Here is a 13,315-nt window from a genome sequence, read left to right as displayed (position 1 = left end):
CAAAACAGAACATGAAGGTAGGACACAGTAAGCAAACATACAATAAATAAATATAATAACTTATTGATGGCTTAGAGACAACAGCCAATATCAAATCATGTAAAGAGGCAGACCATGATGGCTTCAGCAAGCAACCAAAACAAAAACCAACAAACTTCCCAGAGGAAGAGAAGGTCTTGGAATTACCAGAGATAGAATTCAAAAGATTAATATACAGAGCTGTTCAAGAGATCAGGACAGAGATAAGGTAAAATGCAGAACAAGACAAGGAACACAAAGACAAAGCAACAGAGGAATTTCAGAGGGTTATACAAGAGCATAATGACAAATTTAACAGGCTGCAAGAATCCGTAGAGAGACGGCAAACAGAAATCCAAAAGATTAACAATAAAATTTCAGAATTATACAATTCAGTAGAAAGTCATAGGAACAGAACTGAGGAACTGGAAGTCAGAATTAGTGAGATTGAAGATAAAGACTTGACACCAATTTATTTGAGGAAACATCAGATAAAAGAATTAAAAAAAATGAAGAAACCCTAAGAGTTATGTGAGACTCTGTCAAGAGGAATAACCTATGAGTGATTGGAATACCAGAATGGGGGGGGGGGGGCGATAACAGAAAATATAGAGGGAATTGTTGAAGATTTATTGGCAGGAAACTTTCCTGATACCATGAAAGATGAGAAGATACCTATCCAAGAAGCTCATCAAACCCCACACAGGGTAGATTCCAAAAGAAATTCACAAAGACATATTATAATCAAACTTGCCAAAACCAAATAAAAAGAGAGAATTTTAAGAGCGGGTAGTGATAAATGAAAAGTCATCTACAAAGTAGAGTCAATAAGACTAATCTTGGGCTGCTCAGCAGAAACCATGCAGGCAAGAAGGCAATGGGATGACATATATAAAGCTTTGAAGGAAAAAATTGCCAGCCAAGAATTATATATCCAGCAAAACTATCTCTCAAATATGGTGGTGAAATTAGGGCATTTCCAGATAAACACAAGTTTAAGAAATTTGTAAAAACCAAACCAAAACTACAAGAAATACTAAAGTAAGCCCTCTGGTTAGAAAATCAATAACATCAGTTAACAACCCAAGACTAGAACTCAGGACAGAGCAACCAGATATCAACCCAGATAAGGAAGTCATAAAAATAAAGCTAAAACACTGAAAATAGGGAAACAGAGACGTCAGTATGTAAAAGATGACAACTTAAAACAAAAAAGAGAGACTAAAAAATGTCATAGATCTTTCACATGGAGAGGAAGTCAAGGTGATATAAAGAAATAAAAGACTGGTTTAAACTTAGAAAAATTGGGGTAAATATTAAGGTAACCATAAAGGAAATTAACAATCCTACACATCAAAATAAAAAAGAAGAAAAACATAAAGACTCAGCAGATACAAAATCAAGAACCACGAAAAAGATGAAAATACATGAAGAAATACAACTCAGCACAGAAAATTAAGTGGAACAAAGAAACTGGCAACAATACAAAAAACCCCACATCAAAATGACAACACTGAACTCATACCTATCAATAATTACACTGAATGTAAGTGGGCTAAATTCACCCATAAAGAGACATAGAGTTGCAGAATGGACAAAAATACACGATACGTCTATATGCTGCCTACAAGAGACACACCTTAGACTCAAAGACACAAACAAAGCTCAAAGGATGAAAAAAAAAATCAAGCAAAAAACAATTAAAAAAGAGCAGGAGTGACAATATTAATCTCTGACAAAATAAACTTTAAAGCAAAATCCACCACAAAGGATAAGGAAGAACACTGTATAATGATTAAAGGGTCAATACACCAGGAGGACATGTTGTTGTTGTTAGGCACCATTGAGTTGTTTTCGACTCATAGTGACTCTATGCACAACAGAATGAAACTCTGCCCAGTCCTGCACCATCCTCACAACTGTTGCCATGCTTGAGCCCATTGTTACAGCCACTGTGTGAGTCTCCCTCATTGAAGATTTTCTTCTTTTTCTATGACTCTCTACTTTACCAAGCATAATGTCCTTCTCCAGGTTCTTATCCCTCCTGATAACATTCCAAGAATGTGAGACAGAGTCTTGCCATCCTTGCTTCTAAGGAACATTCTGGTTGTACTTCCTATAAGACAGATTTGTTCATTCTCTTGGCAGTCCATGATATATTCAATATTCTCTACCAGTACCATAATTCAAAGGCATGAATTCTTCTTCAGTCTTCCTTATTCGTTATCCAGCTTCTGCATGCATATGAGGCAATTGAAAACACCATGTCTTGGGTCAAGCACACCTTACTCCTCAAGATGACATCTTTGCTTTTCAACACTTTAAAGAGGCCTTTTGCAGCAGATTTGTACAATGCAATGTGTCTTTTGATTTCTTGACTGCTGCTTCCATGGGTATTGATTGTGGATCCGAGGAGGACATAACTGTAATAAATATTTACACACTCTCATAGACATATACAGGACAGGGCTCCAAAATATATAAAACAAACTCTAACAGCATTGAAAAGAGAAATAGACAGCTCTACAATAATATTAGGAGACCAACACACCACTTTCAGTGAAGGACAGAGCATCCAGAAAAAAGCTCAATAAAGACACAGAAGATCTAAATGCCACAATCAACCAACTTGATCTCATAGACGTGTACAGAACACTCCACCCAACAGCAGCCAAATATACTTTCTTTTCGAACTCACGTGGAACATTCTCCAGAATAGATCACGTATTAGGACAGAAAACAAGGCTTAACAGAATCCAAAACATTGAAATATTACAAAGTGCCTTTTCTGACCATAAAGCCATAAAAGTAGAAATCAATAACAGAAGAAGCAAGGGAAAAAAAAATCAAATCCATGGAAAGTGAACAACACTTTGTTCAAAAACCACTGGGTTATAGAAGAAATCAAGGACAGAATACAGAAATTCACAGAATCAGATGAGAATGAAAACACATCCTACAAGAACCTTTAGGACACAGCAAAAGCAGTGCTCAGTGGTCAATTTATAGCAATAAATGCACACATCCAAAAAGAAGTAAGGGCCAAAATCAAAACATTAACCCTACAACTCGAACAAATAGAGAAACAGCAGCAAAAGAAGCCCACGGGCACCAGAAGAAATAATAAAAATTAGAGCAGAAATAAATGAAAGAGTATAGAAAAACAATTGAGTTAACAAGACCAAAAGCTGATTCTTTGAAAAAATTGACAAAATCAATAAACCATTGGCCAAACTAACAAAAGAAAAACAGGAGAGGAAGCAAATAACCTTGCTCATGGATAGGAAGACTCAACATTGTGAAACTGTCAATTCTACCTAAAGCGATCTACAGATACAATGCAATCCTGATCCAAATTCCACTCTTGCTTTTTTGGTAGTTATTTGCTTGATATATTTTTTCCATCCTTTGATTTTTAATAAATTTACATCTTTATTTCTAAGATGTGTCTCTTGTAGACAGTATATTGATGGATCCTGTTTTTAATCCATTCTGTCACTCTGCATCTATTTATGGGTTCATTTAGGCCATTTACATTCAGTGTAATTATTGATAGGTGTGAGTTTATTGCTGTCATTTTGTAGTGCTTTTTTTTTTTGTGTGTGGTGCTAACATTTTCTTTGTTTCTCTTACTCTCCTATGGTGAGTTCCTTTTGTTGATTTCTTTTTCATTTCATTTTTGTAGATTTTGTTTTTATTGAGATCTTATGTTTTTCTTCTTTATTTTGATGAGTAGGTTTGTTAACTTTCTTTGTGGTTACCGTGAAATTTACCCTTATCTTCCTAGTTTTGAACCAGCCTATTATTACTTGGTATTCCCTTGCCTTCCTCTTCATTAGAAAGTTCTATACCTACACTGTTTATTCCCTCTTTTATTGTTCCGATGTTGTTGTCATTTACAGATTAACCTCCCTGGTTCCATGTTGCAATTCTTTTGGCTTTGAATAGTCCTTGAGAGTTCATTTCCTAGGTTGGTATCTGGCTGGTACAATCTTGTGTCCTAGATTCAGGCTGTGGTCTGATGTTTGTTCTCAGACTGAAGGACTCCCTTTAATAATTCTTGTAAGTTTGGTTTGGTTTTTACATATTCCCTTAAGTTCTGTTTATCTGGAAATGTCCTAATTTCACCATCATATTTGAATGAAAGTTTTACAGGATATATTATTCTTGGTTGGTAATTTTTTTCTTTCAAGGTTTTATATATGTCATCCCATTGCTTTCTTGCCTGCATGGCTTCTGTTGAATAATCAGAGCTTAGCCTTGTTGTTTCTCCTCTGTGTGTGACTTTTTGTTTTTCTCGAGCTGCTCCCAGGATTTTTTCTTTGTCTTTGGTTTTAGCAAATGTGATTATGATATGCCTTGGTGTTTTTCTTTTGGGGTCTATCCTATATGGGGTTCGTTGAGCTTCTTGGTTGATCAGCTTTTCATTATTCATGATATTAGGGCAGTTTTCTGTCAGCAATTCTTCAATGATCTTCTCTGTGTTTTCTGTTTTCTCTCCCTGTTCTGGAATTCCAATCACTTGTAAATTTTTGCTTTTGATTGTATCCCACATAAATTCTCAGGGTTTCTTCATTTTCCTTCATTCTTTTTCCTTAAACAGAGTTATATCCAAGTGTTTGTCTTCAAGTTCGCTGATTCTGTCTTCTGTTGTTTCAAACCTGCTCCTCAGCCCTTCTATGACACTGTCCATTTCTGAAATCTTGTTGTTTATCTTTTGGATTTCTAATTGTTGTTTTTGTATCAATTCTAGTTGTGAGCTTATTTTGGTGCTTTGTTCCTGTATTAGTTTCCTGAATTGTTCCATTTTTTTGGTCTGCATTTTCCATGAATTTGTCTGCCTTTTCCATAAGTTTGTCTATTTTTTCCTCATTTTCACCTGCTTTTTTGCTTCAATTCTTGGGTTGCTCTGAATATTAGAGATTTGAATTCCCTGTCAGGTGGTTCTAGTGCCTTTTCTTCTACTGGAAAGTCATCTGATGTTTTATTTTGGACACCTACTGGAACCATCCTGTCCTTTTTTTTTTTTTTTTTTAATGTTTTGGTATTGTCTGCTGTCTTCAGGACATTCAGTAGTTATTTTCTTTGTTTCTTGATTGTAGATTTGTTTGCTTTGTCCTGCTTGTTTGTTTTATTTGGTTATGTCTGAGTAGGCAGACTGTGTGTTCTTTGTTGTTTGCTAGTCTGTAGTCACAATACTTTTCACTTCCTTGTCCAATGAGCAGGGCCAGTCAATCAGCTATGGTGCAGCAGGGCATATCCAGCTGAAGGGAAGGGTTTGGGATGGATTGTTTGTGCACATAGTAGGGCCGACAGGGTGGGCCAGGAGTCAGTGCTGGGCAGGTTCCACTAGGTCGTGCCTGTACTGCTCAGGGGTGTGATTTTCAGTGCTTGGTGTAGGTAGGCAGGAAAAAGGGAAGAGGTTGTGATGTGTGGAGCTAATAGGGGTGTGGGGAAGAGGAGAGAGAAACAGGAGCTAAAAAGAAAGAAAGAAAGAAAAAAGTGCTAAGGGAGCTTGCTGTTGGAGTGGAGAGAAAAGAAACTGAGAAATGGGGAAAAGCAAAAAGAAAAAAAAGGAAAAGGGAAAAAGGAAAAAGGAAAAAAAATAGATAAAAATTTGGAAAAGAAAAAAAGAAAAGCCCCAGGAGTCCTGAAGTCCCATCATTGGGGGTGCTAAGACTGGGGAAGTGGCTCCCAGGCTGCATGGTATAGCCCAGCTAGAGAGGGTATAGATATCACACAGCACCAGGTATTCAGGAGACAGGAAAAAAAGATAAGTGTAGAGAAAAAAGAACTGAGAAATGAGGAAAGACAGAAAGAGAAAAAGAGAGAGAAAAGAAAAAAAAAAAAAAAGGAAAGAAAGAAGGAAAAAAAGAAATGCCCCCAGGGATCCCACCTACGTGGCGGCTGCGCAGAATAGAGAAGTGACTCCTAAGTTGTGCAATGCAGCCTGGCTAGAAAGGGCTCCCAATCTGCGAAAAGAAAAACAAACAAAACAAAACAAGGTAAAAAAAAGCCCCAGGGATCCCACCAGCATGGCATTGTGGGCCAGGGGAGTGGTTTCCCTGTTGAGCGTGGCTTCACAGCCTTTCAAGAAGAAGCAAAAATGGCACAGGGAGCCAGGTGTTCCAGAGAAAGGAGGAAGAGGTGGTAGGAGGCACAGAGGAAACCAAAGAGACAGGAAGAACCAACACCAGCTCAGGAGCCCAGCCAGTGTGGGCAGGTCGAATCCAAGGAGACTGAGGCCAAAACAGTTGCTTCCTGGCCAAGAGACTGTGGCTGGCAGGAAGGAGAGGAGGCTGAAGTGGGGAGGAAGAATGGAGAGTTAGGAAAGCATGTATCGCTGGTTACCAGGTGCTCTGTCTCCTGCTGGGAACTTCATGAAGCTGCTTTCTCATACTCCCTGTCCGCCGATCTCTGACACTGGTGGGGTGAATACAAGTGGCACGGATTCTGTACTTCTTGGCTGGCCGAGCCACTGCAGCCAGCCAGCTCAGAGGTAGAGCAGCGGGGAGAGAATGGGGGGTGGGAAAGTGTATATTACTGGTTACCAGGTGCTCTATCTCCTGCTGGGAGTTCTGTGAAGCAGCTTTCCCGTGGTACCTGTCTGCTGATCCCCGACAGGAGTCCAAAATGGCAGATCCGTGCTGTGTTAGTGATGGGGCCCTCTGCAGGTATCTCTCCTTGCTCTCTGTCCTCTGTCAGTTCCTTATTCCATTTGGTGCTTGGCTGAGTTTTTTATCTCTTCATTTGACACTTCAGGTTCCAGGAATGATGTTTGTCTCTGTTTTACTTAGTTTTTCGGGTCTTTGCTGTAGAGGGACGGTGTGGTGCTTCCCCCTATGGCACCATGTTGACTGGAAGTCCTCTTGATCCAAATTCCAATGACATTTTTTAATGAGATGGAGAAACAAATCACCAACTTCATAGGGAAAAGGAAGAGGTCCCAGATAAGTAAAGCATTACTGAAGAAGAAGAACAAAGTGGGAGGCCTAACACTACCTGATCTTAGAACCTATTATACCACCATGGTAGTCAGAGCAGCCTGGTATTGGTACAACAGATACATAGACTGATGGAACAGAAATTGAGAATCCAGACGCAAATTCATCCCCCTGTGAGCAGCTGATATTTGACAAAGGCCCAAAGTCCGATAAATGGGGAAAAGACAGTCTTTAACAAATGGTGCTGGCATAACTGAATATCCATCTGCAAAGAAATGAAACAAGACCCATATTTCACACCATGCACAAAAAGTGACTCAAAATGGAGCGAAGACCTAAATATAAAATCTAAAATGATAAAGATCATGGAAGAAAAAGTAGAAACAATGCCAGGAGCCCTAATACATGGCACAAACAGAATACAAAGCATAACTAATGATGCACAAATGTCAGAAGAGAAACTAGATAACTGATAAAAAAAAAAAATAGCTCCTAAAAATTAAACACTTATGCTCATCAAAAGACTTCACCAAAAGAGTAAAAAAGAGAACCTACAGACTGGGAACAAATTTTTGGCTACAACATATCCGATTAGGGTCTAATTTCTGAAATCTACAAGATACTGCAAAACCTCAATTACAAAAAGACAAATAAAAAAAGGGCAAAGGATATGAACAGACACTTCACCAAAGAAGACATTCAGGCAGCTAACAGATACATGAGGAAATGCTCATGATCATAAACCATTAGAGAAATGCAAACCAAAACTGCAGTGAGATATCATCTCACCCCAACAAGGCTAGCATTAATCCCAAAACCACAAAATTAATAAATGTTGGAGAGGTTGTGGAGAGGCTGGAACACTACACACTGCTAGTGGGAATGTAAAATGATGCAACCACTTTGGAAATCGATTTGGCACTTCCTTAAAAAGCTAGAAATAGAAGTACCGTATAATCCAGCAATCCCACTCCTTGGAATATATCCTAGAGAAATATAAACCGTCACACCCATGTTCATTGCAGCACTCACTGTTCACAATAGCAAAAAGATGGAAACAACCTAGGTGTCCATCAACAGACAAATGGATAAACAAATTATGGTATATTCACACAATGGAATGCTTCGCAACGGTAAAGTACAATGATGAATCTGCAAAACATCTCACAACATGGATGAATCTGAAAGGCATTATGCTGAGTGAAATTAATCACAAAAGGATAAATATTGTATGCGACCACTATTATAAGAAATCAAGAAAAAGTTTAAACACAAAAGAAAACATTTTTTGATGGTTACAAGGAAGGGGAGGGAAGGAGAGAGAAATTGACTAACTAGATAGTAAAAAAAACTAGATAGTAAACAAGAATTATCTTAGGTGAAGGGAAGTACAGCACACAATACAGGGAAGTCAGCATAACCGGACTACACCAAAAGCTAAGAAGTTTCCTCAACACAACCAAACACTTCGAGGGACAGAGTAGCATGGGAGTGGGTCTGGGGGCCATGGTTTCAGGGAACATTTAGGTCAATTGGCATGACGAAGTTTATTAAGAAAAGGTTCTGCATACCACTTTGGTGTGTGGTGTCTGGGGTCTTAAAAGCTTGGGAGCGGCCATCAATTGGTCCCACCCCGTCTGGAGCAAAGGAGAATGAAGAATACCAAAGACACCAGGAAAATATTAGCCCAAGAAAAAAAGGGGCCACATAAACCAGAGACTCTCTCAGACTGAGTCCAGAAGAGCTATGTGGTGCCCGGCTACCACCAAAGACTGCGCTGACAGGGAACACAACAGCGTCCCTGATGGAGCAGGAGAAAAGTGTGGTGCAGAGCTCAAATGCAAGTGAAAAGACCAGACTTAATGGTCTGACTGAGACACGGCCCCTGGACTCTGTTAACCCAGAACTAAAACCATTCCTGAAGCCCATCTTCAGATAAAGATTAGAGTGGACTATAAAACATAAAATAATACTCCTGAAGAGTGTGCTTCTTAGTTCAAGTAGATACACGAGACTAAATGGGCTGCTCCTGTCCAGAGGCAGGATGAGAAGGCAGAAAGGGATAAGGGCTGGTTGAATGGACACAGGAAATGAGGGGTGGAAAGGGGAAGTGTACTGTCAACGTATATATAGGGATTGCAACTACGGTCACATAACAATGTGTGTATAAATTTTTGTATAAGAAATTAACTTGAGCTGTAAACTTTCATCTAAAGTACAAGAAAAAGTAAAAAATATCTTAGGAAAGCCATAAAGTGGAATTCTTTTCTGATTCCCCAACTCCTGGCACCCCAAACTAGCATTCCCTCATCCTTCTGTTCAAATCACTTATTGGTTCAGAAACCCTTTTGCCTTTCTAACTTTTTTCTCCAGAGGTGGGGTGCCCTCCCCTTCTGCTTGAGTTCTTGGCTATGGCCATGCTGGCCATCTCCTCTGCAGAGTCCTTTTGCTGAACCTAATAGGTCCAGAACCTTCCTTATCATGGCCTTGAAGGTTCTCAGCTAGATTTAAAGGATTAGGCAACAGTGTGAGTTGGCGAGCTACTAGACGGATCCTCCTGGCCCACTAAACACTTTAAAGCTGAAGAAACCGAGATTCAGAGGGGTCTGTGAGAGATCAGGACAGTGGTGGACCTAGGGCCGGATCCCCAGCACTGTGGCTGCAAGGCTGAGCCATGCTTTCTGTCCTAGCTCAGGGGAGACACCTGGCCTGAGGTTCTATTCTGAGGGCTCTAACACAGACTGCAGGACAGTTTAGCCTGGCCTACAGCCCACAGCTGTGCTCATCTCTTGGCAGATCGGTGGCGGTCAGAACTTGGACCAGCATGTCCTGCATGTTGCCGTGGAGGTCATCAAGCAGTCTCGAGAGTTGCGGCTGCAGCCCTTCAATGAGTACCGAAAGAGGTTTGGCATGAGGCCCTACACCTCTTTCGAGGAGCTCACAGGTGAGCAGCTGTTTCTTGGACACAGTCCCTGCCCTTGAGGGACTCACAGTAAAGTGAGACAAAGCCAAGAAAACAGAATCAGATGATAGATTGTGGCCTAGTTGTAAGGATATGAGAGCACTGTGCCTGGGGTGGAGAGCAATGATAAACAACCGTGCTTGGGGAAAGAAGGTGGCTTTTCAGCTGCCTTTGAAGGATAAATAGTAATTTTCCAGATGGAGAATAGAGGGAAGAGCAATTTAGGTAAAGAAACAGAAAGTACAAAGGCATAGGGGTCAGAAAGACTGCACCTATTCAGGAAAACAGTGAATAGTAGGTACGGCTGGAACATGGGGCTTAGGTGAAAGGTGTTAGTGATGGGCAGTTGGGGCCAAATTGTGTACAATTTTGGGTACCATGCTAACGATATTGGGTTTTATTCTGTCTAAACAAACAGACAAACAAAAAACTGAAGCCAGTTTCCTTCAAGTCAACCCTAACTCATGGCGACCCCATGTGTGTCAGAGTAGAACGGTGCTCCACAGTGTTTTCAGTGGTTGATTTTTCAGAAGTGGATCACCAGGCCTTTTTTCTGAGTGCTTCTTGATTGACAAAAACCTCTAAGCTTTTGGTTAGCAGACAAGCATGTTAACCATGTGCACCATCCATGGACTCCTTATTCTGTCTAGTGATTCCTGTATGCCTATTTATGGACCAGCTACATAAGAATCACTTGGAAAACTGATTAAAAATACCAAATCCCAGATATCACTCCCAGAGATTATGATTCAGTAGGCTTGGGTGGTACACAAGAATCTGTACATACATATTTTTATTGGAGACCTCCAGCTGCTGGGCAGCTAATTTTGGGGGCCCTTGTCACAGATAACAGGGAGCCATTGAAGGATTTTGAGCAAGATGTGACATGACCCATGACTCTGCACTACTGCCACATGGAAGATGGTTTTGAGGAAATGGGTAGCGTCACTCAATGTTTGTCTCTCTTTGGTCCCTATCAATGCACATGTGAGTCTCACATAGAGGCAGATCCTGGGGCCAGTGGAGGAGATCCCCATAACCCTGAAATGGCAATCTTTGGGTTTGTCAAAGAGCACCCATTCTTTAATCTCCTGTGTCAAATAGTCCAGAGTGGCAGAAAGAACACTGTCACCAAATATGAACTTGGACTAGTTCTTTGAGTTTCTGAACTCCAACAGAATGAAGGGGCTTGGACTAGGATAAGACCTTGAAGCTGTCTGTGAAGAAAGAAAGATGGGTAGCATTCTCCCTGTCATAATGATTGGGTAATTAGGGACCAGAGAAGTGATATGAGTTGCTCAAGGTCCCACCGTTTGGCGGCAGATCCAAGCCCCTTATTCTCTCTTCAGTAGCACATTCCTTCCCAAGATCCATCCTTGGAGGAGTGTCAATCTGTGCTTTCCACAATGTCAACCAGGCCAGATTTTAGGTCATGTCCAGTTGCTTGAACTGCTGTTCTGAAGCCTCTTATTCTCCCCAGTAAAAGATGGACCTAGAAGATTCTCTCCCCAGATTGACCTTACTGGCTGCACAGCTCTGACTCTAGCCTCTGTCCCTTGTAGGAGAGAAGGAGATGGCAGCTGAGTTGGAAGAGCTATATGGTGATATCGATGCCATGGAGTTCTATCCGGGGCTGCTTCTTGAGAAGTGCCATCCAAACTCCATCTTTGGGGAGAGTATGATAGAAATTGGGGCTCCCTTTTCCCTCAAGGGCCTCCTAGGGAATCCCATCTGTTCTCCGGAGTACTGGAAGCCCAGCACATTTGGCGGCGAGACAGGTTTCAACATTGTCAAGACTGCCACACTGAAGAAGCTGGTCTGCCTCAACACCAAAACCTGTCCTTATGTTTCCTTCCATGTGCCTGACCCCAGTCGGGATGACTGGTTTACTGTGGAGCGGCCGTCCACAGAGCTCTAAGGGGACAATGCAGCAGCATTCTGGAGGATGGAGCTTTGTGCTTATCATTCCAGAATGCTGAGGCCAGGATTGATAGTCTTAAATGTTGAGGCCAACTTTGATAGCCTAGTTTGGCATTAAGACTGTTGGGACTGACCTTTAGAACTTTGAATCCCTCACCAATTATCTGGAATGTTGTGGTTTTGTTTGTTGTTCTAGAATGCTGAATTCCTGGTTAATCATCCAGAATGTTGGGAGTGGCTCTCACTTGGCATGCCAGAACACTGGGTTCCTGGTTAACAAACTAGAATGTCAGATTTCTGGTTGATTTGGAATATAGGCATTTTAGAATGTGGAGCTCCTGGTTAAATCATCTAGAAAGTTAGGGGGCTCTTATTTTGCATTCTAGAATTGTGGGTGACCTTCCCAGGATGTTAACTTTATGACTGGTGATCCAGAAAGTTATGTTCCTGCTTGATGACCCAAAACAGTGACTAGTGTGCCAGAATAGTCCTGATCTGAATGCCTAGAATGTTAATTTGATTATTTTCCTGTTCAATGAGATATCCATAGAGCAGGAGCATCTAATGTCCAATAAGAATGCATTGTCTGAACCCGTACCTGCACTGAGGGAGCAAGAAGGTGGAGTATATTTCTTGGGACTCCTATTTAGATCCTGGTCCAAGGATGTAGATAGAACAGTTGAGCCTTTCCGTGCCTTTGCTTGTAAACCACCAGGGCCTGGTCCCCAAGCAGATCTTGAATCACGGCAACTGTTTCTCATGAGGCTAATAAAATTCTCTTTCCAAAGTTGCATGCTGTGTATCTCTTTTGGTCCCATCCTCAAACGTAGGGGCCTTTTTCCTAGCCACAAGCTATGTGTGATGAGATTGCAGCATGAGACTTTCTACTGGGATCACCTGGGCTCTGTCACTGTGTATATGTCCTACCACTGGTGCTTTTCTTTCTCCTGTGGCTTAGGCATTACCTTTTCTAGGCTGCTGTACTATAATACACAACGTCCCAGCCCCGAGAGATGTAGCATTATTTACACCATCCTCCTTTACAGAGAGTGTGACAGATGAGGGGCATCTGGGGAGGAGAGCACTTATTGTGGGCCAGCTTCACAGTTTAGTTTTCATTTATCCTTGCACCAACATTATGAAGTAGGTGATATATCCCCATTTTAAAACAGTAGCAACCAAGACTCGGAGTGGTTACACAACATACCCCACAGGAGCCAGAGCCAAGCTTGGTACTCAGGTCTGTCTGAGTCTAGATGTTGTACTGTTTGACCCACTCAGTTTTCCCCGGCTTCCTGATATGACTCAGTGCCAGGGTTATCTTGCCTGTCTGGCCTAGGGTCAAAGACAGAGGGTGGGATGGAACCGTGTAGCTCCCACTTTACATGCACACTTTTCATTCAATTACAACTATTTATTTTCCTAAATGCTTACTAAGTGCCAGGTACTTTACAGGTTTGGGGATACAGCA

General features: G+C 41.2%; 1 protein-coding gene across 2 annotated transcripts in view; it reads left to right on the top strand.

Moving 5' to 3' along the window:
* The window catches only part of PTGS1 (prostaglandin-endoperoxide synthase 1), a 39,942-nt gene extending 27,307 nt beyond the window's left edge, over positions 1-12,635 (top strand). For both annotated transcript variants that reach the window (XM_003407491.2, XM_010587660.2), the window contains 2 exons: positions 9,759-9,906; positions 11,487-12,635. In XM_003407491.2, the coding sequence (XP_003407539.1) occupies positions 9,759-9,906; positions 11,487-11,842 (504 nt within the window). In that variant the 3' untranslated portion in view covers positions 11,843-12,635. The remainder of the gene's footprint in view (positions 1-9,758; positions 9,907-11,486) is intronic.
* The last annotated feature ends 680 nt before the right edge of the window (positions 12,636-13,315 follow it).

The sequence above is a fragment of the Loxodonta africana genome, chromosome 9 (assembly GCF_030014295.1).
Source record: "Loxodonta africana isolate mLoxAfr1 chromosome 9, mLoxAfr1.hap2, whole genome shotgun sequence".
Taxonomy (NCBI): Eukaryota; Metazoa; Chordata; class Mammalia; order Proboscidea; family Elephantidae; genus Loxodonta; species Loxodonta africana.
Note: the sequence above shows the minus strand (reverse complement) of the source record. Positions and strands in the feature narration are given on the sequence as shown.